General features: G+C 36.8%; 1 protein-coding gene across 1 annotated transcript in view; it reads right to left on the bottom strand.

Annotated features, from left to right (window-relative positions):
* Positions 1-230: 230 nt before the first annotated feature.
* Positions 231-27,881, bottom strand: part of LOC127640506 (transmembrane protein 263-B-like) — a 44,745-nt gene continuing 17,094 nt past the window's right edge. Inside the window, exon 3 of the mRNA XM_052123107.1 lies at positions 231-2,500. Coding sequence (XP_051979067.1) covers positions 2,220-2,500 — 281 coding nt within the window. The 3' untranslated portion in view covers positions 231-2,219. The remainder of the gene's footprint in view (positions 2,501-27,881) is intronic.

Here is a 27,881-nt window from a genome sequence, read left to right on the forward strand (position 1 = left end):
TGTTACATCAATTATTGAAGCTGAAATTAATAATAGATCAATGGTATAGAAATATCTCCACACACCTATATGCCAGAGCCAGATTATTGAGATAATTACTTTTTCTCCATTCACATTGTTGGACATGAAAGAAAGCAATCAAATAATGCATCAAATACCAAATGCAAATGCAAATGCAAAAAAAAAAAAAAAAAAAAAGGCAAACGTTTCTAAAATACAGAATGCTTTTATTTGTAGAATACAGCATCAATTTAGCAAAAATAGTTCTATTATAGACAAAATCGACTTGGTCTTAAAAGTCCAGTTTATAGTAACAGCATCTTCAAGACATGGGTACCTACCAGAAAGATTGTAGATAGCAGGACAAAAACAGGACAAAGCATATTTCATATACATTGTCACATTTAAGGTGAACAGCATGTTGAACAGAGCAAAACTAGAGCTTCAAGCATGCATTGCAACAGTATAATATGCCATATGAGGTTTTTGCATAAATAAAATTAGTCAAACATTTAAGCAATGAAAAAAAAAAAGCAACAGAAACAAATGAAACAAATACTTGATTTGCACATTTCCAACTGTGGCAGTTTTATGATGTAAACAGCAGTAAACTGGGGGTGGAAAATACATATGTGATTGTTTTGTACGGTTATGAAACACTAAACACCCCACCACAAGCTCTTACAACTCCCAAGACATTCAGGCACATGTACGGCCAGCAAAATGACATCTCAAATGAGCTACGAATGATGCTCTAGAGAGATAGAGCAATACAAACTTCCTAAAAAGCTGTTATAGATGTACTGAAGAAAATGGTTTCTCTAGTCAGGCTTGTTTACCTCCCTGTATCTCTCAAGCATCCTTTTAGATTCAAATAATTTATTTTCATAATTAAACTCCAGGCTCCCGTTTCCTAGAAACAGATTGAATTTTAATGTTTTAAACCATTGTCTTAGAAAATGGAGTGTTTACACTGGAAATTCACCATTAATGGTGCATTTTGGTCAAGGAGAAAATTTAATCTATGCCAAGGAAATGGAATGTGTGAACTTAGACCACTTAAGAGACTTCAGTACACTTACAGTAACTGTGATTTAAATGATAACATGCAATCCTCCGCTAGGAACGTAACATAGCCAAATGACTAATCAATGAACACATTTTGTGGTGCACTGAAATCTCTTTCAAAGAAACTCTATGGTCACTCATACACAGTTTATTTTGCATTGCATTGTGCCAACCTCAAATCAAAGAATATTTGAGTAAATCCCACATGATAACGTGAAGTAATCTAGTTTCACATTATTTCAATTAATTAAACAAAAAAATAATAACACTTTTTTTTGTTGAAAAAATATCAAACTCACATTTTGAAGGAACCTGTGAAGTGTGCTTGAATTGACACTTTTAATACAGAAATCTCATTTTTCATTATTTTGTGTGTACATCATATGCCATTTTAAATTGATATTGCAGAAATTTAAATGTAACCAAGTATTTAGTCTGTTTCAGGTGAGAGAGAATTTGTCTGACTCTGAATCTATATAAAATGTATTTCATGGTAATGAAGGTGAAATGTATTATTTTATTTTAGATTCATGAGAATTGTTTTCAACATGTTTGATATTACGTCAACCCTCTTTGTCCTAAAACTACTTTTCCCCTGCACCGATAACACAGATAAACAATTCCGCCAACGCACAAACAATCAAAATACACAAAACACATACAAACTGATTAGCAAACAAAAGGAATAATATCTCAATCGTCACATGTAACGTAGTAGTAGCTTTTTAATGTCGGCCAAAGTTGAACTGATGTGAGACCAGTTTTGCAGTTCTTTACATTAAAAGGGATTATTCAAACAAATATGAAAATTCGGTCAACATTTTCAGAACCCTAATGTTGTTCCAAATTTGTATGACTTTCTTTCTTCCGTTGAACATAAAAGGAGACATTGGGAAGAATGTTAGGGACTTTTGTGTTCCATGTTAAAAAGATATTCATTCATTCAGGTTTGAAACAACATGAGAGAGGGTGAATATTGGCCAGAACTTCATTTTTGGATGAACATCCAAAATTCTTTATTGTCAGATATCAATGTAAACCAGTTACTGTTTTTTCACATGGTTTAAATGAACCTGCCACCTCTCCAAAACCATTGAAAGTGAGAACACACAACCCAGACAAGCAACAAAGGGTGGAAGCGAGCAGCCATTCTAATCTGACTTGTCCTTTTTCTTTGGTGTAACTTTACCGGCCACAGCAGACCCCACTGCCCCGACCCCTCCCGTTACCACGGAGACACCGCCTTTGACCAATCCCACTCCAGCTGCGGGAACACTTGTCACAGCCGTCTTGGTAAGCTCAAAGCTCTTGCTGCCTACCCAGGCCACGCCTCCGAGGGTGGCACCCACCGCTCCTTTGGTGAAGTTGAATAGCCCACCTGTCATTCTCCAGACCATGCCAGCTTCATTCTTGGGATGGTCCTTCTCCAAGTCTGGAAAAAGAAGACATTTGACATAAGAGAAGTGTAAAGAGTGTGAACAATGCAATGAGTTTTTCAAAGCGATACATAGTCAATATTCCAACTCGTTGATATGTCCACTAATAATCTGAAAAGAAATTAAGTATTAAACTGTATAACTTTCCCACACCATTTGTGCAATGCACATGAATGATGATTACTTTAACCATTCTAAGATTTTCACCAGGGCGACTAAATATTTTCTTAAGAAAGAAACATCCTTTATGCCAATGTTTCCCAACATTTATTTCTGCCACAGCACACTTTGTACGACAAAAAAACAAAAAACATGGCACATTCGAAATGTATCAAACATCAAGTATGGTAATGCAGATGCTTCTAGCTACACTAAGATTGATTTTGTGCGTTGTTACGCTACGAAATGTGTTAGACTGCAAGTTCATGAAAGCAGACGCTTCTAGCTACGCAATCTCTAATTCGTGGGTTGTATTCCAAAATATGTCAGACCTCAAGTATGCCAACACAGATGCTTCTAGCTATGCAAGCTCGATTTCGTAGATTGTTGCCACAAGTGGTGCTTGATGACTAAAATTTTCATGTTTGTCTGTATTATTGATTATCATCAGTATTTGTAATTATTTTGTAAAATCCCTGATCATTTGCATTACATTATTCTACTTATCCTTTTACATCATGTGTCTTATGTAAATTTAACTTACACATGGCTGTAAGAATGTACTTATTATTTACTGCAAGTATTACATAAGTTATTTACATTACCTCATGGTAAACAGATCAAATCAAATTAAGGGGGAAGAGTGGGGTCTGCTTTAGACAACGGAAGACCATGTTGTGGTTTTTTTTCCTACGGATGGACTTAAATATGGCCTGTTTGAGTATGCTCTTCAGAGAAAGATGGGAAATGCAGAGAAGACTATCGCATAACACCATTATTTAACTTTCTCTCCTATGTCTGATAACTAAAACTAATACATTTACATTTTCTAGGCAAAGTAACTGGTGTTTGGCTCTGTGATTTCACAACAGGGAAAATGAAATACATTTCAAGTCTTCAGCGGTCATTAATGTGAACTGTCGCTTCATGGTGAATTTTCTCTTCCAAATCAACTACTGTCATGGCAGAGCAACAGTTTCAAGGCAATATATTTATAGCAACATACCTAAATAAATAACATGTTCAAATTAAAGGTACAGACTTTTGAAGGTAACCCTATCACCCCCTTGAGTACTGAGGTTTGTTACTGCCACAGTAATGTAACAACACGTGTTAACCACATGTTGGCAATATACTGGCCAATACTCACATCTGCGTACGCATTCTTGAATAAAGTTAGGTTCTGGTCTTACACTGAAAAGGGCTTTAGTCTTTTTTGTCTTGGGCCAGTATGCAACCATTTAACAACCACAAAGCAATGCCTAAGTAACCACAGAGTTTTACACAGACAAGCACCAATCAAATTTTCTTCAGACAAATGAAACAATCCAGTTTGCTCAATAAGATTACTTATAATACACAAATTGGACCCTATGCAATATCTAGCAGATTATTATTTTTTGTTTTGTTTTTACAGCAGTGCATTAGTAGAAAATTTATTTGTAGACTATAGATATTTCCATAAATTTTTTTTAATAATTTATTTTTATTCCTGGCCTGGAAAACACAATTTAAAAATTCCTTGATATTTCCAGGTGTTCAATGACCATTGGAAGCCTGCACCATTGGCATGTGTGGCAAAAAATGAATGTTGGACCCTGCCTAAATTTCAAGAGATTTTCACACACACGCACGCACGCACGCACAAATCAAATAGATCTAAACAAAACCGGTGCCATGATAATGTTCCTGGATCTTTCTTTAGCCACAAAACATATTTAGGGATCAATCCATGGCAAATAGAATTATGATCTCCACCATTCACTATCAACTTTCTCAACAGTGCAATTTTCCAGGTAAGAGCAATTCATTTCTAAGGCCATCATTTTGCTACAGGACACTCAGACAAAAATAATAGTATTTTCCATATGTAGGTAGGCATGGATGGGACTGCGTCTTGGAATGAGGGTGAAACAATCAACGTTGCCCACCGTAACATACAAGTGCCCCACCAAAGATTGCATCCTAGTACAGGCCCTGTAAGTACTATTTCTCTGTGGCGTTTAGTGAGACTGAAAGCTTAGAAGAAACATTTTGAAATCAGCTCACATCTACAGTCCTGACACACTGAGTACACTGAGCAGATGTGTTCTGAAACACAAACACACCCTGCAAATGGCATCATATTTCCCCTTTGTTGTTCCACTGACAGAAAACAAGACACTCTTTTCCTTCCACCAGACAACTAGCATTTATACACCTGCAACACAAATGATATCTTTTACTTTCATTCAATACTGTCAAGGACCATGTGGTCGGGTTGCACGATGAGCTCATCCATGAATCGATGAGCCACATAGAAGCAGCATGAATGACAAGCAGCATCTTCAGATGAGTCCCGCGAGACAACATGTTGTTTATACGTGCGCGCGGATGTGCGCACGCATAAACAACAACAGACACATGCAGGGATAAACAGAAGTGACCTTAATGTGAAACATTTTTGGGACACGACCAGAGAGGAGATGATCAGATTTAACTATAACCTGCTTTCCTTTCCTCCCGGACTCTCGCAAATATCTATATAGTATCAAAATGTAAAATATGGATATATAAAGCTACAAACACTGTACCTATACTGTGAGTTGCTTACTCAGTCAGCAAAGCCCTGAAACAGACTATTTTTTTAAATGTTTAAATGTCTGATAACTGAAACCTGTATGAATTTTATTTTGCTGTGGAATATCTTGGCCCCTTTAAGTCATTATTTACTGATATTCTACCCCCTCCGCAAAAGCTTTAAAATGGACTACAAAAGCTGTATGAACAACAACAACGGGACTTCTACGCCATTGGTTCTTGTGTGTCTCGTGACCAAACGTCTTTAACTTCAATGGGGCCATATTTGATTAGACCAACAGCAGAGTGGAATATTTTCATTGAATAATAATTTTGTTCTTTTCCTCACACAAAGCTATTGTATGGCTTCAGAAGACTTGGAACATAGCGCATAAGTCCTACGGACTGCTTGTAGGTTACTCTAATTGTGCTTTTTCTATAATTTTGGAGTTTAACAGCCAAAGTCCCCTTTTGCTTTCATAATATGGGAAAACTATCAGCCAAGATATTCTTAAATTTCTCTTTTTGTGTCTCACAGAGTCAAACATCTAGACAACTTCAAATCATGCAACAGATCATGCCCTCTAGTCAATGCACAGCAGTATAACAATCATGTCAGGATGGAAGAACCTCTGCAGCGGAGGTGGTCAATGACAATTGCGGTAAAACAACCATCGCTGATGGTGTTGGTGGGTAGATAACTTACACCTCCACAGATTCCCATCCACACATGCAATTAAGAACTAGCTACCAGTGTCTGGGCCTGGGGAAAGAGCAGTACTTTCAGAAATCATCCATTTGTACATTAAGCTTGAGTGAGCAAAATCTGTGTGGCATTTTCTTGCATTGTTTACAATGATTTATACTAAAAGAATGAGAGGGGGATAGACACTACATCAAGGACAATGGCAATTCTTGTATTTTTTTAAATTAAGATAAATACCAGTGACTAAAACAGTTCAAGGAACGAAAACTGAAAACGAACGAAATTTTCGGAGAAAAACAAATTGGGTTACAGTAAGGCACTTACAATTAAAGTGAATGGGGCCAATCGATAAACATTAAAATACTCACTGTTTCACAAGTATCGCCACAAGAGGTAAATAATATGCGTGCTAAATGTGCTGGTAGTGATTTTAGCCACTTTTCTGTGCTTAAGCCACGCCCCCTCTTTTCAAATCACCACACTCCAAAGACATGTGGAGATGGTTGGGTTGGAGTATATGGAGGGTCTTCCTGAGCATTTCACCTTTCGACCCTGCACGTTTTGCAAGAACATGTGCACCGGCACTTATACGAGCATACTGTATACGGGCTGGCATGTGTACGCACACAATGATTGACAGGCAGAAAGTCTTTATTGGCTAAACAAATGATCTGACTGCTTTTACTTTTAATGTTTACCAAGCCTAGGGCTGTTAAAGATGCTTTTACATATGTCATTGGGGTGGGTAATAATACGAATCTTCCGCTGCATCAAAATCCTTATCTGAACGATCTCGATATCGATGATTAAACTCTCAGATAGATTCAAGTAAAGAACATGCGACTAAATGTTGCACTTTCGAGCCGCCAAAGCTGGCGTCCGCCACTTGATGGGCTCTAAACGCATTTGCGCAGTGCAGTTGACCCCTGGTTTTCACATGAGTGTGGCGCGAGACATCACAGTACTTGCGCAAGTGATGCGCTCAGCTCTATTCTATTGTCATTTTGGATTGAGTGCTTCAACCGGGCTTCCCTCACTATCAGCCCTCCAGAGATGGGATAGTGCATAGCTGATCATTTGATATCGCTGCGGCTTCCCTTGATGATCACAAGGCTTACCTTGATATTGTTGTGCAGACTTCAAAACTTAAGTCCCATTTGAATTCTGAAAATTTCTCATTTAAAGCACTATCGAGGAAGTCAAACCTTTCAAATAGCTGGACAGCCCCGACATTCTCTTCAGTACGGACTAGGAAGACAGACAACACTCTACAAGTTTTTTTAAATTACACATCACCTTTGCTTAAATTTATCTCAATTTGTGTCACTCTATGATAATTTGACAGAAATGTTATTATACACTTTTATTACAACTGTGGCAAAAAGTAAAAATTAAATATTTACAATGATCTTACCACAGTATGATTACTTCACCTCAATCATTAGGAGCCTGATGGAAGAAAATTATGTATGGAGTGGAAAACAAACCTTTTTACTAGCAGAACTCACAAAGTAAAAAATTCAGAGTTGAATATAAAATGTTCCAGATTCAAAAATTATGCAAATAGTATAAATTAAGCATGTAAATAATAAACATGTAACAATATCTACAATTTATCACATATTAAGACACCATATTTATTGATGGGATACATGGAATCTGTGCATTTTTAAAATGCTAAAATGTGACCGAAAATTGTGAAAAACTAATAATAAAATAAAGTTTACAAAATTAATAATTTCATAATGTACAAAGTTAGACGGTCCCCTTCTAAAACAGCATTAGTTGAGAGAGAATTTCTTTGATATGACAGCAAAATGGACTTTGTAACTGAAATACACCAATCAGCCACAACATTAAAACCACCTGCCTAATATTGTGTAGGTTCCCCTCGTGCCACCAAAACAGCACCAACCTGCATCTCAGAATAGCATTCAGGGATTTTATTCTTCTCACCACAATTGTAAAACGTGGTTATCGGAGATACCGTAGACTTTGTCAGTTCGAATCAGTCTGGCCATTCTCTGTTGACCTTTCTCATGTACATGGCATTTCTGTCTGCATAATTGCCACTCACTGGATGTTTTTTGGTTTTGGCACCATTCTGAGTAAATTCTAGAGACTGTTGTGTGTGAAAGGAGATCAGCTGTTACAGAAATACTCAAACCAACCCATCTGGAGCCAACAATCATCCATGTGATTATCTAATCAGCCAAATGTGTGGTAGCAGTGCATAAAATCATGCAGATACGGGTCAGGAACTTCAGCTAATGTTCACATCAACCATCAAAATGGGAAAAAAAATACGATTTCAGTCATTTGCAGCGTGGCATGATTGTTGGTGCCAGATGGGCTGGTTTGAGTATTTCTGTAACTGCTGATCTCCTTCCACACATAACAGTCAATTTACTCAGAATGGTGCCAAAAACAAAAAAATGGAAAAATCTTGTTGATGAGAGAGGTCAACAGAGAATGGCCAGACTGATTCAAACTGACAAAGTCTACAGTAACTCTCTGTACAATTGTGGTGAGTAGAATAGTATCTCAGAATGCTATTCTGAGATGAAGGTTGCCGCTGTTTTGGCGGTACAAGGGGAACCTACACAATATTAGGCAAGTGGTTTATTGTTGTGGCTGATCGATGTATACCCATATGAATCGATATCGTATTGAATCAAAATGAAATGAAATCGAAAGCTTGTGAATCGGGATCGAAATCTAGCCCTGTATTTCATGGCACCTATTTCAGTGATATCTGACATGTAACATGAGTCATAATTTTTTAAAAATATTTTTATAAAAATCACTTGCGGCACCATTAACATTATTTTAGTGTGTTTAAAATCAATTACATACCTTTTCTGTGTAAAGTTATATCCAATTTTACAAATTTATTGCCATGACGATGTAACATTGAACATTGAAATTCCACAAAAATGATTTAAACAACTTTGCAGTTTAAATAATACACGTTTAAACAGAATAATTAATGCAGGGACTTTTGTAAAATTATATTATGTATGCTTCAGATTCTTTTAAAAAACATTGTCCCATTCACTTCCTGTGCATCATTGTAACCTAGATTTTTCTTGAGTCGAAATACATTTTTGTGGTAACATAATGCTACAAATGCCGTTGATTGAGCTGTCCTTGTACTGAACCCAGAACATTCCTTTAAATTTAAAACATGTTAAACTTTGAAAGTACTAGGCTTTTAAAGTTAGCTGAAGGCATTATGAAACTAGCTCAACAATATTTAAAACGAACACACAAGGATTGGAGATATGTAGAACTTGGTGAATGATGGGCGTCATTCCATGCAGGCATAATGATAAAGTCAGAGATAACCACTCATTCAACAGGACGTTCAACTGAACAACAGGACGTAAATATGGAACTTCTTATTTGTGCAAGGGTAAAACAAATGAAAAACTATTAGACTTATCTATAATTTGGAGACCAAATGCAAATAACTAAGGCAAACTAAAGCAATCAGCAATGTTTTCAGTAGCAACATGTGTCAACATGATGTATAAATATTATAAATTTCTGGCAATGTCTATCTAGCACACAAATGGTTGTTTAGAATAGGATATGGCATAAGCCATCACCACACCTTAAAGCCAAATTAATCACTCACAACATGCAAATAATGTGCAAAAAGCTCTCTGTTTTTTATTGTGTAACATTAATATATATTATTAATCACAAACACACAATGACAAATGCATGTTTACATCTTTTACATTATTTATGATTTCTGTTGAGCACAGGGAGGAAAGACCTTTTCCTAAATCTGTTTTAACCACTTACTGGCCAGGAAGAATGGACACATACTGCTGGTAGAATCTCATTGGCGAGAGAGAGAAAGTTTGTATTTGGGGTGTGGTATGTACAGAGCATTAGGAGGAGTCATTTCAACTGTTCAAATGACTCAACTTAAGGCCAACAAATTAGTGTGGTACATCACAACATTAAAAGTTCAAAATGTGTCTATTGACAGCTTCTGTGACATGCTGTCAATAACTACAAGCAAATGTATAATTTTGACTCGTCCCTCAGTTTAATGTCCATCACCCCCCAAAACAAAATAACTAATTAAATGTAAAAAAAAAAATTACATTATATTTTGAATAAAGACAATGAAGTATAATGAAGCCTATTATTTATTACAATTAAGCACAATTTTCCCTAAGATTCTCATTACTATAATCTGAACGATATCCCTTTACTCTCAATCATCCTTTAGAAACAATGCTCTTTTTAAATAAAATCAGCATAAATTAAATTCAGTACAACATCAAATACTACTATGATGTGTATTCTTTTTTATACATTTAAAAAAAAATATGTTATGTTTAGCAGAGGTGGTGCTTAACGAGTTCCATCATTTTCATTCAAATAATGCAAAAACAAACAAACAAAAATCTTTATAGTCCTTAGTTCAAATATAATTTCCTTTTTTTTTTTTTTGGTAAGGAGTCTACATGACAAGGAAAATTGTTTAAGTGAAATAAATGTTTATATAGGCCTAAATGTTACATTTAAAAAATTGTATTTAAGCAATTTCTCTGTAGAAATTGTGTCAATGATTGAGCAGTAAAGTTGTCTAAATCATCAATTTAAGAGATGGCACAACTAAGAGGATGGTGAATGAACTGCTATGCAAAATCAATGCAATTCCAATGTATTGAATGTGCTCCATGTAAACAGAATGTTCCGTCATGTCCCTTTGGTGTTTTTGGTGAGATGGAATTAAATATGGTATGGTGACATGTCGAAGATCTATTCTATTATTCTATCTAGTTCTATTAGGGCTGCAGGATTTGGGAAAAAAGTCATATTGCGATTATTGAGGTTAATATTGCGATATAATAAACAAATGGTATCATGAGTCAACTTGCTTGGCTATTAAGGAAAATGCACAAATAGATTACTGATAATGCTGAAATGTGTATTCTTCAACTCATACATACAAACTAGCAACAAATCTAGATGCACAGTTTTTTTCGAATTAAATTATTTTTACAAAATTATATAATATCTTTGCATTTACTGTAAACTTGTTATTTTCTCAATATTTCACCCAAATAAAACAGAACAATAAATAAGAACATATGACATTTAAGCAGGATGTAACATGTACTTTGTATAAACTCTTTTGAAAAGGAAACTGGATATAAAAATGTGGTTCACTCAATCAAACCACTAAAACTGTTGTTACATACACTGTATACATACATACATATATATACACACACACACACACACACACACTATGTTGTAATTTGAATGTTATTTTTCATATAAGATTGATCTTATGATGATCTCATCAATGATGCAACACGTTGCAAGATGCAGACTGCGGGGGTGAAAGACGAGCGTGTCCGTGTTAGAGTGCGCATCAGCCGGCAGAACTTTAAATCTCTCCCGGTTTTGACTCCCGCTCAGATTGGGTCTCTTCTGCGACTGGTTGAAGCAGCTTTAACCGCACAGAGAATGACAGTTTTGGAGTTTGAGCTTATTTACATGTCACTCTCCCGTATTATATTAACTTTAATTATTGATGAAATAAATACATATCGCCAAGCTGTGATCTGTGTTTGTGTTATTTTTTCTGGCCACCAGTTCAGTGTCGGTCTGCTCGGCATCCATCTTCACCTGATTTCCACACTGAACACCAGAATCTCACATGACATGACCACATGTGCCACTCCCTAAACTGAGACTAACTGGTCATCTTTTCATTAGCGGTGCGGAAAATGGGCAAACAGCTCTCCGAGAGAATGGGCTGTCACGTCCACACATGCACTTATTTATTTAATAAAATCACAGCATTTGCCATCATATAATCGCACAGGCTGACATTGCGATTGCGATGTGATTAATCATGCAGCACTAACTTCTATCAAACCTGATGCATTCCCCTAATGGGGCAGTCACACTCCACTTTGTATTCCATTTACTCCCATTCAAATGCATCCGAATGTGGGAGACATACTACACTGCGTAATAAAAAGTTTAATTACATTTTCTATACCAAACTGGCCTTTAAAATAACAGATAACAAAGAACTTTGATCATTCTGCCACAGGGCCACTGATCATTACAGATCAGGACAGATCTTGCCTTGAGGCAATTGTTAAAGAAAGGCTAGACTCATTTTATCGAGCCATCAACTAGGGTACAACAATTGGATGCATGTTTTTGTTTTCTGGATAGCAAGCCAGTTGCTAATATATAGCTAGGCACCAGCTACAACTATAGAAACTGCAAGTTCCCTCTCACTGTTTGGGAACGTACGATTGCATTGAGTTCAAACTTGAAATTAATATTGAAATCATCATTGTGCCACATTGGCGTTATTAATTACAGGACTTAGTATTATTGGATTCTAACTGTATTTTAGTTGTTACTACGAGAGGCAAACTTTATTGTGTAGCTATAGCAGAGTTTTAATGAACTACTCTCTGGCCACTAGAAATCAAGCTACACATTATCTGCAAATGGCAACAGGAGTTCACTTTGTTTTTCATCTTAGTTGTCACTTAGTTAGTTGTCTCTTAAATTGTTGTCGCTCAGTTTTCAAAAACAGTTTGGAAAAACACGCAGAACTGTCATAACTTGCCTTTATCTCGCTGAATTGAACGCAATGATTGTCACGTGGATAAGCAGACATTTGTCTACGGCAGTTTCGCGCCCACATGTTTTACTCAAATGGAAATCATCTCCAACCAACAATGCACAATCCAACCTCTGTATTTTTATGGAACCCAAAATACTTCCACTCTACTGACTTAACCCTATTAGAATGTGGATAAAGGGTCAGCAGCGTTCCTCCTTTTAGCTACATTTCTCTTCCACGCTGTTTTTTTAACATCAGAAGGCACACGTGTCATTTGTGCCGTGTGTTGTGAAACGTCCGAGTCGCAAACTACAGTGCAATCTGAAAAATATAAACAAAGTAGGGTTGGGCGATGTCCCCTAAATTGGCAGTTGACGATGTTGACAGTAAAACATCGCGATGGACGATGATATCGTTGGTGGGGGTATTATATAATTTATAATTTCGTTATTTTACTAACCCAACTAATGACTCGTCGGCGCTTTATCCGTAGGTTGCACGACACGTGAAGCATTTTTTTTTTTTTAGCTTTCACTTAAGATTTGTGCACTTTTTATTTTAATATATCTCTTTACATAAATACTATTTTCCACTTAAAAACTATAATTTCGTTATTTTACTCACTGATGAGCAAAAGGTCGAGGCAGAAATGACCAAGTTCATATGACCACTTTACAATATTTCAATAACATAATTTATTTTGTAGCCTGTGCTGAAGTTAATTGTGCTGCTAATTATAAGTGAAATGTTAATGCCGAGTTTCGGTCTGAGTGTTGTTCCCGTTTTCTTGTTGTTCTTCTATGTTTTAATAAATGTGTGTTATTCATATTCACCTTGTTTCTTTCATTTGATTTGACATTATGGATTTATGGCCAAGGAAATTTTTCTATAAAAGTATTAACCAGACAAAAGTTATTTGACGTTCGCTGGTCTGGGTTTATCTTAAACTGCCGCTTCAGTGTATACAAGAGCTATGTGACAATGAGCAAGATTTTCTGAGACACTACAACTACTAATAATTCATTAATAAAGGCTATTTTCTTGTAGCCTACAACATAAAATATTTTAATCTAAATGTACAGTGTAAGACATGTAAAAAAAGACAAGAAGCTAACAATGTCAAGATCAATATTTGTGTAGCCTGCCTGACACGGTATTTTCACAGACTAACACGTCATGTCTCTGGCATATACTACAGTATTTAAAATAGCATATATGCATTAGTTATATTCTCAATTTAATTTACAGAGCAATCCCTGCAAAGTTTTTAGGTTAACTATAGAAGAGACTAGGATTAGTGAGTCACACTAGCAAGACTCGCAAAAGGGGGCGTGGCATCACGATGGTGGCTCTACATCGTTATGTTGGTCAGCCATCACGATGGACGATGATATCGTCCATCGGCACAACCCTAAAACAAAATTGGCCAAAAGGTTATCTAGAAATATTTTTTATATTTTTAAGTGCCCACGATAACAATATTGTGCGTGTTATTTACCGTGATATACTGTATAACGAACACCAGCACATGTCTCATCTAGAGATGGGAGATAACACTTATTTTCTTTTCGATCAAATATCAAGTACTTTTAGGCCCGTATCACCGATATTGATACAAATACCTCAATTAAATTACATTTTTACGAATTCTGTGGATAAAAGTAGTAACTTTATTATTACTATATATAAATTTTATAGGGCTAAACAGAACATTATTAGGCTGCTTTGTTTACCATTTACAAATTATTAAATAAAAGCCACATATAAAACCTCAATAATTAACTATAAATATTATTTTATGGTTACTATTAATAAAACTAAGTTACTATATGGATACTACAGTAACACTGTGGTAAAACCATGGTTAATTGTATCAAAACTTTGGTTACTGCCAAAAAGAAAAACAAGGTTACTAAAGTCGTGGTTACTATGGTAAATACAATATTACTACAGTAAATCCATGGGTAGTTTGCATAATCATTTCATAAAGTATCATTTATTAACGAGGATTATAACTCTGAATTTAAATAATCCTGTAAAAATGGTCACAGAAGCCCCATTATAATACATGTCACGTCTAGGTTTGTTATTACTTGGTGTGTATAGCTCCAGATGCTCTTTTTTGTAATTACCATAGGAAAGCATTGCTCCCTATTTAAACAAGCACTATGACTGAATGGGTGAGCGCTGTCTGTGACTGCTAGTGTATGTTAGAATTTCTGGTGCGTCAAGATGAGCAGAAGAAAAAATTGTATCGGTGCCATGCAACTATTCGCTCATATAATTCTTTTTTTCCACTTTGAAGTTTATGAGACGCATTAATATTCATGTAATCTAAACAATAAGATTACGTGTTTAAAAAAACCCCAAAAACTTAAAAATCGATATTTTCTGTGAGGATCGATATCAGAAACGGAAGTATTGATACTTTAGTATCGATCCGCCCATCCCTAGTCTAATCACAACAAAACACCAAACCATTTCCGTTCCTTGTAGGAATGACCAATTTATTATTTTTGACAGGAACCTTCAAGATCAATCCAAAACTATGGCAGAGAGAAAATGTAAAACTGTCTTCAGATGCTGTAAAGAGAACAGTGAAATTTGAAGGCTTAGATGAAAAGGCTAAGATATTCTAAGGTGTTTTACGGTTTCAAAAAATGGCCTGAGCTCTGTGAAGGGTGATCATCAGTAGCTAAAAACCCACTCAACAAGCCCAATACAAATGTTACAGTGTTCACTTTGACAGTTAAATAAACATTCACAAAAAGACTGGATGGAGTATGCTAAAGTGCTAAAAGCTTTTAAAGAACCATAGATTTCTGCTTAGGTCCAAGTTGAACTGAATAAAGAACTCTAGAAGAGTGTTACTGTTTACCGACTGGCAAACAGAACCTGTCTTTTCTAGTTTGCCACTACAAGAAATTCTACCATCCATCAGGGTTGGATACAATTCAAAATTTAAGAATAGACTTCCTTCCAATTCATAAGCTGAAATTTGAACAGAATTGGCTTTAATTTTAATTCAAAGAAATACAACTCGGTCACAGAAAAGTATGGGTTGTTGATACTTTGAATAGGGGTTTAGAACAACCCCTAACCCTAAGTATGAGCAATAATAAAGTGCTGGTTTAAAAAGAGAATCTGTAATTTGCATTAGCAAGTGTTATGCAGCAGGACACATATTCCTGATGGGGAGACAAATTACTGTAGTATTGTGCTTACTGTATGTACCAAACTGCCGCCTCTATAAAAAACAATGATAAAGTCATCATGATTTAGACCTGCCTGGCCTAAGCTGAATTGGATAGCCTCGAATCCATTCCCAACCAGTCAAAGCCGAACATGCTCTCGAACGAGAGGTGGGCTGCCAGCCTCCGGCGTAAATCTGTCGCCTCTGTAAATTTATGAGTCCATATCAATACCCGCATCATCTCTCTGTAGTGCAGAAAAATAATGGTGAAAATATTGTTCCCCTCAATTGGCACCAAGATTTACAGCGAGCAAGAGAGCAAGTGAGAGAAAGAGGGAAATAAGAAAGAGTACGAGAAGGGAGGGGTAAATAGGACCTTCCCCAGTGATAAAAACCCCCAGCGGGATTCAGTTCTCTGACGCTTCACTCCTCTAAACAACAAGAGCCATGTCAGCCCCGTCCCTGTTGAGGTCTCTATTTTTAATCCCTGTGCCCAAGTTGCCTTGGGCAAAACACAATGAAGGGTCAAGTTAAAATGAGAACGGGCTGGAAGGGAATATGCCGAATTACTGTTGGATCTTGTCAAACATGCTGTTAGTTCAAAAGGTGTAAGGAGTCAGAATAATATGCAAAAAAGTTGCTAACAAACAGGAAAAGATAAAAAAAAATCTGACGTGGATTCAGTAAACTAAAATTAGAGAAGCACAATATTTCATGCCCGATATATTATTTGCTGATAACTGGGAATATGTAATTATGCTTAATCAATAAAAATAGTTGAATTACAGCTGTGAATTTGAACCAATAATGTGTTTCATGACATTTGTGGCATTGTTTTATTTTCTGTAATGTGCACGTAAAACCACGTAAAGCCACTAGCGACCCGAGTTTCACCAAGTTAGCATGTCGTCCCTCTTTGTGGATTATTTCATGATCTGTGCACCGTGTTGCATTGTGCTTGTTTTCAATGGTATCATCTGCTGATATTAACAATCTGCCATTTTCCATATTCTGTGTTCCAAATTCTCTGTGCTCTCTGTTTCATGACGTAATAACAAAAATGCGACAACTATACGTTTTTCACATACAAATCCAAACATTCCTAGAGAGAAAATGGTCTAGGCATAATTTATTTAAAAAAAACAAAAATATTAAATTCTGAATTATTTGTAACAGCCAAAAGCAGCAGTTGATTACCCAAAATCATTATGGATGCAAAAATTGCATATCAGTGCATTTCCAGCATCCAAGTAGATCAATGGACACATGTGCATGATGTGCGTTTGATTTGCAAGTACGCATTGAAAAACGACAAGAAAAAGCCTGGAGGAGTCTTCAAAAACTCAATGGCAGCTGGCTCTTCAGAGCCCACACTTGTGGGGAAGTCAACACTGCTATGATTAGAAGCTCTGTTCAATGTTGAGCTTTGGCAATTATGGGACTAACAAGAGGCTGAAATGGAGTTTGAATGTGACCTTTCCCCCATTGGCCTGATCCAGCTGCATTAATAAATAAATAACTACCGGTGAACCACTTATCAAAAAGGTCAATTTTTCCACCGGGTGCACAAGCTTGCTTGCATCTGACCTATCAGTAGAGACATGCATGACACTCAAACCTTTGTGCTCTCTCATCCCAGTCCTCCCAATGTAGGTTAGCAGTAAGAAGAAAAGGACCATTTCCCACCAAATTGCGGAGCCAGGATCTGATAATGTGTGCAAATGACTCACTAGAAATGTTCCCCTTCGATGTTTATATTTATTGCAAGATCTATTGTGATTTTAAATGCCAGCAAAGTCGCTTCACAAGCCTGCGACAGAAATCCATGGATGTCATCTTGACAATGTCAATCCCAACAAAGCTTTTAAAATTCACAAGCATGCCCTTTTCGGAACAAATACTAGGAGTTTAATGAATTTGTGTCTTCGATACACCCTACAAAGTTCATTGTTATAGCTCACTGGACACATTAGCTCAGTTTGTATGCTATGTATTTTTATTCTTATCAGGGGACTGCACCGATTCCAGAAAGGTATGCTGCTTTGTGCATGCTACGCTGACAGTTAGCTTAGCAACATGCTAACAACATACTGTTGGAATCAATTGTGAATTGTGTCTCCCGTTCAGAGCACCATTTGTGTACCACACAGAGCTGCTTCCTATCTAGAAGGTTCCAAAGCAGCCACATGAGGTTCTATTACTTTATAGAGTATACTTTATCTAACTTAACTTAGAAGGCAGCAGCTCACGTAGGCAGCGAGGAAGCCCAGTAGGGTTTAGAACAGACTGTAGAGCGGAGGAGGGCAGGGCCAGGCTGGAACAACGCACGCCCGTTCCCCAATCAGCCTGATGGGGGCGCACGAGGGATAAAGGCGGCCAGTGACAATGGTTTGAGAGAGAGAATGACATGCAACTGCTCTGTGTTTATCGTTCAGTTTATTATCAAAACTATTATTTATATTTCCAAGCCTCGCCTCCTCCTTTCCCTTAACCCACTTTACACAGACCTAAAATCGTCATTAGATATTATTCCATTGAGAGCAGGGCTGAAACGATTATAAAAAAAATTAATTGTCAATTCATGTCGTTGTCGAATAGTCGTTTGATCTCATTTAGTGTAACATGAGATCATATTAAACTCTAATGATGACGAGCGAGAACAGCACTGCAGTTCACGCCTGACTGAGGAGAGGAAGAATTACACAGCTCACAGTCCAGATGCACTCTAAACTTTCACAGCTTCAGGTGATATGGATCGCAAAATATGAGGTAATTATAATGCAAAAATACAAAATAAGTAAATACAGAAGCATCCTCATTGTGGAATAAATAAAAGCTGGAGCTGCCGCTCCGCTGAAGCAAAACATGTGTGTCAAGCATCTTTAAAGGGGTCATGACATGGGTTTTTTTATTGTATTATTATGTTCCCTTAGGTGCAATTATAGTATTAATATATTTTTTTTTTAAGAAAAACTTTTAAAATCTAGTGATTTATGACCTTTTCCCACCCTGTTTCTCATCCTCTGATTCAAACAGTCTGTTTTGGGGGCGTTTTCCATTTAAGACTTCAGTGTTAACGCCCACTGTTATGATTGGCTAACGTCAGTGCCTATGTAACAATTATTGACGCTCCCAGCCAGAACAATATGCAAGTAAACTAAGTAAAAACACTGTGATTATTCATAATGAATGAAATTGCGCTTTAAAAAGTAGTTTAAAGTTTAAAATAGATTACTTACAGTTTGCATCGTCGTTGTTCCCAGAATAGTCGGCACGGACTTATCTTTGAGCAACAGTTTTCTGGCAAAGCCAGCATCATATTGAGATTTGTTCTCAAAACAGTCATCCTTAAAATGTACAGAACAAACGCTTAAGTTAACACTGCCGTGACTGGGACGTCCGCAAAAATAAACTGCATCCATTTTTCCCTGACGTCTGGATCTTTCGGCAGCTTATTCAGAGGTTTTGTTTGACCACAGCCAGGAACAGCACATCTGTGTGGCATCGTAATTTTCCTGTGCACAAGTAGTCTCTGTCAGAGCTCGCTGTCCATCGACTGAACATTTGTGAGGCGCACGGCGATACTGAAATGAGCGTAGTTGTCTTGGCGCTTAAAGCGTAGTTATCTTGTGCTGGAGGCGGTCATATGCAAACGCTGGTACGTCACTTCTAACCGTCACGTCACTTCTAACCATGAATCCAGAACGAGCTGTATTTTGAGCTTGATTAAATAAATGATTCGTTTAGAATGGGGAGGACGTCTTAAAATATTAAACTTGCAGGACGTTTTAATGATACAAAGACCTCTTATATACCAAAAGATCAAGGCAAATTTGGTTTCTCATGTCATGACCCCTTTAAAGGAAACACCCCGGCTATATAATAAGGAAGCAAGTCATGTAAATAACTACAAACTCTGAAACTGGCATTTCTCTGTGCTGTCAGCACCTCTTCTATGAGTTGAACGAATGTCCCGATCTAAGGGGTAGAGACTGAAACTGCACTCGGCTGAGGCATACTGTCACGGGGACGCTTGTCCCTCGAGTGCGCATGCTTAATACAGCTAGATTATAACGTGATGGCTTGTGACTTATTGAATCATAATATATGTCACTGTGCATTTCTTATCGTGAAGAAAATTGTCAATACGCAGCTTTATTGATAAGAGAAACTTTGTCTTTTGTGAGTTAAAGATGGATTGAAGTGAATAGAATTGTGTGAGAGGGTAGTGTTTGCCACATTATACACCGCAACAAAATATATTTTTTACAATATAAATATCGAAAACAACATACATTTTCTTTAGCAGCTATACTGCAGAAGAAAAAATTGTTATCGGAGAATGTTGAATATAATATTAAAAATACAAATATTTAAAAATATCTAAAAATCCTTTAAAAAAAAGATGCATTCACATGAGAAGCAGCATATAAGATATTTAGACTTGCTTTTAGAGAACAGATCTTGAATATTAGTATATTTTGTCTTTACTGCACTTGCAGAATTAGAACCAAGTGAAAAAATACACAAAATACATTCTCTTCCAGCAAGTCTAAATATCGTATATGCTGTTTCTCAAGTAAATGTATCTTGTTTTAAGGATTTTTAGACAATTTTAAATGGAAAACAAGACAAAAACACTTGATAACAATAGGATTTTTTTGCAGTGAATTTCTTTACTGAATTAGACTTCAAGTAGCAATAAGTAACATTGACATAAAGCGTTTAAAATGGGTACTGCAGTACAAATTCTAAATATTGGAGACAGTTGTCTCCCTCGCCCCCTCCTCCCCAGACTTGAAGCTCACATGGGTTGCCAGGTTGAGGACAAGCAACAGGAACGAGCAAACTGACAATGGCAAGCAACGAGCCTCACAGTGTAAGTTGATTAGCTAATGTATATGTTTGCAATGTTTATTCTGTTTGCAAATTATAAACCAGCTCTTGTGGATTTGTATTACTCTGTCACTGTTAACTAGGTGTATTTCTGGCTTGCACGGCTGCAGCGCACCTAGCAACCCAGGATGTCGAAATACTATTGGGAAATGGGCAGTGGACTGGATCACAAAGGCCAAAACACAAACAAAAACTGAACGGACATTTCAAAGTAGAATATATTGGCTGTAGCACTGTTTCCGGAGAAGCCAGTATTTCAACTTAGCATGTTTCCTAAATCTCTGATAACATATTATGATAATTATATGCTTTAGTATAGTAAATATATTACATATTGCACCTTTAATAAAAAGTATTTTTTCCCCTTTAATTCAGTGAATATCATTTAGAGGTATTTTTAAAAGATGATTTTGTCCTCTATTGTTAGTAAGCACATTTAATACAACCTTTTAAGTTGGGCCACAAGCTGAATAATAGGTTAAGAGCTAATGATTAATCGCTGCAATAAATCGCCGAATAATCGATTATCAAAATAATCGTTAGTTTCAGCCATAATTGAGAGGAATCGATTCTCTGTTAAGCTCTGCTTAGATGTCTAGTTTGATGCAGTGAATGTGGTCCAAAAAAGTCTGTATCTCTGTGGACATTCTCTGAGTCATTAACTCAGCGAAGACAGACTGTTATGTAAACATTCTCCATCCAAGTCAATCATGACAATGACTTTTGGGAGAAAAGACTTCCTAATGGAGTGAGAGCGTCAAGCGTTTCTATGGGGAGTTCAGAGAAATACACTTTTTGATTATTTTTTTACAGCTACCATAAAACGTCAACGTAGGGAGACATCAAATCAACCACAACTGATACCATCTGAATTAAGCAAGTAGGAATACATCAACAAGACAAGCAAATGTGAATCAAATGCGCTCATCAAAAAAGAAAACGCAAGCACCAATGCAAGGATTCTTTTTTTAATATTACAATACCTTCTCCAATCCCAGCTTAATTTGCAGAGTCAACTATAAATTCATAGGTATTTTTCATTCTCTGAAAAGTAAACACTGTGGCTCTGTGCCACTCTCAGCATTGCTGTTGTTAGAGCATGGAAACACACAACTTACATTTCCTTCAGAAAATGTTGTAATGTATTTGCTAATACACCAATCCTGTTAACATTGAGGAAAATGTTATTCTTTCCTATTTAAGGGACAAGTGCCTTGAAAGTCAATTTATTCCATAAAAAAGCTTTGAAAACTTGCTGTCTTACAACAGCCTTAACTTTAGGTTCAAAGAGCAGTTCACAGCATCCCAAAACAGCAAGCTAAAAGAAAACCGGAGCTTCCTCCTTCACAGAGATTTCCATTCAGTGTCGCTTATGTCAAAAACTAGTTCTTAATCTCAACTTTCAGTCACAGAGAGCCCAAGACAGTGAGTCTGATTCCAAACCCAGGGTCTCCATTTTTTGGTTAAAGCAACGACACTGATCTTGAATCCAAATTCTCTTTGTCATAAGGAACTAAAGTCACTGGATGTGCAAGAATAATGATTTGGCTTTGGCACTCCAACACTAATAATGCAAGGGATCTCTTTTTTCCCCCAAACAAATTTCTTTGTTATACAGTGTATGATTGGCAGGTGCATGGCACACACTTGCACTTCAGTAGCTACAGATGTAGGGAGTAAAAAAAAGCTTCCCTGTTCCTGCTGGGCTTATTGGAGGAGAGCTGGGTTTGCAGACCCAGTGCTTTGGGAATTCAGAAAAACATGTCAATCCACAGTGTACAGAGGACCTTACTTCTCACAGATGAAACGCCAAGGCTCTGTTCCAAAACCAAGTGAGGTAAATATTTTAAGGCATCATCGTCTCGCTGCCGACACGAATGCTGTTTTAAAAAGTAGGCAACTTCATTATGCTGCCCTTAAGACACATAGTTTTGGTCAAATTCTAAGACAGCATCGTATGTATCCTTCACAGAAAAAGAATACAATGAAAAAAAAAATAATAAAATAGATTTATGAAAAATTAAATACAAGTTGGTAGATGAAGAGAGAAATGTTGAATATAAATGAACGTATTCATTTAATACTGAAAATTATTACTAAAACAGTTAAATATAATCAAAATAGATTATATTACAAAACAATTGTGCCTATTGTCCTGTTCATTGTTAGAAATTTCCGTACTTTTTGCACGTGCACTATATATATATATATATATATATATATATATATATATATATATATATATATATATATATATATATATATATATAGGTATTTTATTTAGTTGTGTAGTCTCATGTGGTCCTGTGTTTGTCCTATGTTGTTTTTATGTAGCACCATGGTCCAGGAGGAACGTTGTCTCGTTTCACTGTGTACTGTACTAACTGTATATGGTTGAAATGACAATAAAAACGGACTATTATCAAAAATAAAAGAGATTTATGAAAAATAAATCTAAGTTGGTGGATGAAGTGAGAGGAATATTGATACAAAATATACGAATAATGAAATACCAAAAGTTTGCGCAAAAATAAAGTTAAAAAATACAAAAATAAAGAGTATTTTAAAATTATACTTTAAATTAAAAACAAAAATAGTATTTTTTTATGTTTTATGAAAAAATAAATCCAAGATGGTGGACGAAGCAACATAAATGTTGATAAAAAAAATAAACATTCATTCAATACCAAAAATTATTTACAAAATATAGTTAAAAACAATACAAAATAGACTATTTTACACAATATTTGTGTGTGCTATGTATTTTTCTGCTTATTAGGGCATCATGTCATTTCCAGAAAGAGACTTGTAGCTTAGCAACATGCTAACGTCAAACTCTATCGGAATCAATCATGATTTAAATCTTCCGTGTGGCACAGAGTTGCTGTCAATGTAGAGCATACCAAATCAGCCATTTATGAGGTTTCATCTCTGTTAGGATACAGTCTTAGAGGCCATTCAGACAGAAAGCATTCTAGCACTAAAACAAACGTTAGACGCAGCTCAATGAACAAATAAAACTCAGGTATCGAGACAAAAAAAAATAACAAATTATTTTACTTGACAGGTTGTCTTAAACACCCCACTCCTGTGCGAGACACTGAAAAAAACGGGGCAACAAATAAAGATGTCCATCTAGTGCACGTTAACCAAAAAAACGATTGAAAAGCAGTGCAGATGTATGCAAAAATAATTTAGTTGTGAAAGGCCGCTTAGCAGCTCACCAAGTTTTGGAACAGAACCCATGTGTCACTGGAAATTGTGGTACAGGCTCTGAAAAATATATTAAAAGGCTTTTAAAAGTGGAGATCTCTTATGAGGAGATTTCTCATCTCACACACATCAAAGGATTTAGGCTACATAATATTTGGACCCACAACACACCATGGCTATTCAGTGTAGAGTGCTTCATTTAAGGCCTCCCACCTTAAGCATGTCCTTTGCATAATTCATCAAAGCAGATGGTGTGCAGAATAGTCAAGGTAAGATCTTAAATAATTCAGTGCAGGCAAACACCCCCCTCTACATTTTTGTTTTTTTTTGTTTGTTTGTTTACTGTCAGTTTTGCCGAGCAGGGATTTGCAATGATAGCAAATGTGCAACAACGTGCCAACGAGAGGTTTGCTGACCAGGGGCGAGACGTGCAGGAAATAACTTTAATATTCTTTCATTTTTTGAGGACAGATGTTCTGCTGCGGTTTTATCACGGTCACTGGTTAGGACTCTCAAAACCAGATATGATCAAAAATGACTGCAAGGAAATGCAGGAAAAAGCATCTACACCACTACACCAATCTAAGTAATTATTCAGTGAAAAAACACAGACTGCATACTTTGAAATCGAACTGAACAAGTAAACTATTCTAATTATGTTCCAGTGTTTTTCCAAGTTTTGTTTTTCTTGCAAAGTTTCTTGCCATGACAATTACTACTGTGCATATGTGAGGATTTCAACTCATAACCTTATGTACTGAACTTCATAACTCGTCCTAAATGATTTGTGCTATGGAAATTAATTATCCCTCAAATCATGCATGAGATGTGCACTTATTATTCTGAATATTTCGGCTAATGGTTTTTACTAGTGGACATCAAAATAAAAAAAAGGAAAAAAGAAAAGCCAGTAAGCAACCACCTAGCAACCACCCAGAATGCCTAGAAACGGCATAGCAACACTCTTAAAAAAAACCAACACATTAGCAAGCACTTTTCTTTAAACAAATTTTATTTATTAACTCTGGGTTATTCAAGTTTAATTCGTCATCCCAGCCAAAATCTGCTGTTTTATCTTCCTCTTTTTTTTGTGCTGTTTAAAATGGCATTGAACTGTATGAAATATGTATCAATGATACTGTACATGACAGAAAATGTAATTGTGCAAAAAAACTAAATAAGATATTTGCCATCGAATCAGCCCACAAGCCCTGCGGTGTCCTGATTTACTAGTTTACAGAAAGCAGCACATGGCTGAGTATAGATGTCAGGGGAGATAGACAAAGCGCAAGAGAGCAACAGAGAGAGTGAGTAAAAACTAGGGGTGTAATGGTTCATATTTCTCACAATTCGGATCTCATGGTTTCAGTATGTTCAGAAAAAACAAATATTACTGCCAAATCCAAATATTACAGTAAACACTTCAAGGGATTTGCCCTCACTACAAATCACCATGGTTTTACTAAAGTAACCATAGTTTAACCAGTATTACTGTTGTAAAACAATGGTATCAAATTGTGTCAAAACTATTATTTCTGATAAGAAATCAGTTGGGGCTGCCCCAGACCAAAGATTTTCCTAGTTGACTTGTAGATATATATATATATATAAAGTTCTCACTCTTTCTTTGTTTCTGTGTTATGAATATTTTATTTATTGATATTCATTACTGCAAGAACAGTAACATCTATGAGTGCTGCAAATGACAGTTCATTGTGACCACAACTCTGCAGCCTATAGCCTACATCTGTGATTAAAACATACTGTAAAATAATACAAAAACACATTCACATCAAACCATTGTTTCAGTGATTATTATCATAAATATATTATTATATTTCAGTGATTATTATCATCATAATGATTATTTTTACATTTTGAATTCTTTTTATGTCTTCATTTGTCAAGTAATTTTCCGACATGCATGTTTAGACAGATACTTGCCTGACGGTAAATGGAAAGGTGATTACTTATATATATAATTTTTTTCATCACTTCTTTATTTTATTTGCTTTTTCATTTCGTTTGGAGTGCAATTTGAATTTAGAAATGTATTTGATTGAAGTTTTTAGTTTTTTAAATAAATAAAATGTCATTTTCAATGCAAAATCACAAAAGCAAGAATATTCACCAATCCCTCAGCTCTGGGGTTGCTGATGTAATCGGATATTGCGAGATTACACATACATATATATATGATATGCATATATCGTGAAGGAGGGTAAAAAACGAATGTATTTACACATATGATGTATTTTCCTAGACAACGAAATGAAGTAGGTTTTTTGCCAGAGAGATGTTGCCCTTCACAACTGTTGTAAAACCATATTTCAAAAAGTACTGTAGAACAACACACATTTTAATTGCACTTATGTTTTTCCAGTTTTATTAGAATTTTAGTTAAAATAAATAAAAATTAAAGTTCAAAGTTTGAAATCAAGGTGTCTTGCTTAATTGTGTAGGGTCAACCCTAACCCTGCTTAAAGCAAATTACCCCATAGTACCATCTAGCGTCCGACTAGCGGTAATACTTGTGTTCGTCGGTTTCATGTGAAGTTTTTTTTTTACTGCGACAAACCGACCAATCAAAACTTGGTAACCAAGACTCATCAACTAACGTTTGGTGGACTATCGGGGGGCAGCCCTAAAATCAATGGTGACAGCAGTCATTGCTCAGTCATGGCTAATACAATATTACTATAGTAAAACGACTCGGTTACTAGCGTAACCTCGGTTCCCTGAGAGGAGGGAACGAGTATTGCGTAAGTAGCTTACGCTATGGGAAAACTCCGTTTCTTGAGAAATATTGAAGTCTTTATGTAAAACGCATTGCAGCTGCACAGCAGACAGTGATGAGCGAGGCAGCTCGGTCATTGGCTGTGCCGCGGCAACTGCTCGAACCAATGACAGGGCGACTCTGAACGCGCGACCAATGGGCTAGCGCCTGCGTTCAGCTGCCAGAGCCTGCCGAAATTAGCATAGGCAGGCTATATAATGGGCACCCGTCATGCGAAGTTCCTTTAGGTTCAATCGACTGAAGCTGAACTGACCAAGAACAAGCACGGCAGCTTACGCTAATACTCGCTCCTCCTCTCAGGGAACCGAGGTTACGCTAGTAACCGAGTCGTTCCCTATCGAGAGGTCTCTCCTATTGTGTAAGTAGCTTACGCTATGGGAACACCATGTAAAACGCCGTGCGTGCTGACTTCACTCTATAAAACAAGAGGCAGGTGCCTGAGCTTTAAAGCAAAGTGATTATTCCCCGAGCCGGCCAACGGCGAGCTATATACTGGGATATTACAGAGCGTCCTTGCCCAAGGCGGGGCACTCTTTGTACAAACACAAGCACACATCTTATGTACTGAGCTTTTTATGTACTGGTACGCATAATAAATCCTCTAAGTCGGTCAGAGACGGACCTTATAAGGGAGGAGGTGATGCCCAGCATACACACACTCTATTCCATTCTATAGTCAGGCTGATAGAATGTTGGAATGCAATGAGGGGACCTGTAGGTTATAAAACCTGATAAATGTCAGGCGAGGCCCAGCCTGCCACCGCACAAATATCTTCAATGGGTATCCCACTCGACCATGCCCACGAGGAGGCCATGCTCCTCGTAGAGTGAGCTCTGATGCCTAAGGGGCATTGAAGGCCCTTGGCTTCATAAGCCAGCCTATAGCATCCACTATCCAGCTGATATTCTTTGCTTTGAGACAGCGAGACCCTTAGTTCGGCCGCCAAAGCATACGAATAATTGTTCCGTCTGTCTGAACAGGGCAGAATGTTCCAAATATACTCTGAGCGCCCTGACCGGGCAGACTAAATTTGCGTCGCCTTCGTCTGCTGGGGACGATAGCGCTGCCAGAGATATCACCTGTGCTCTGAAGGGTGTAGAGAGCACTTTAGGAATATACCCGTGCTTTGGCCTAAGGACAACTCTGCAGTCGTTAGGTCCAAATTCCAGGCAAGCAGCGCTTCATGACAGCGCGTGCAGGTCGCCCACTCTTTTAACTGAAGCGAGCG

Source organism: Xyrauchen texanus, chromosome 49 (genome assembly GCF_025860055.1).
Source record: "Xyrauchen texanus isolate HMW12.3.18 chromosome 49, RBS_HiC_50CHRs, whole genome shotgun sequence".
Lineage (NCBI taxonomy): Eukaryota > Metazoa > Chordata > Actinopteri > Cypriniformes > Catostomidae > Xyrauchen > Xyrauchen texanus.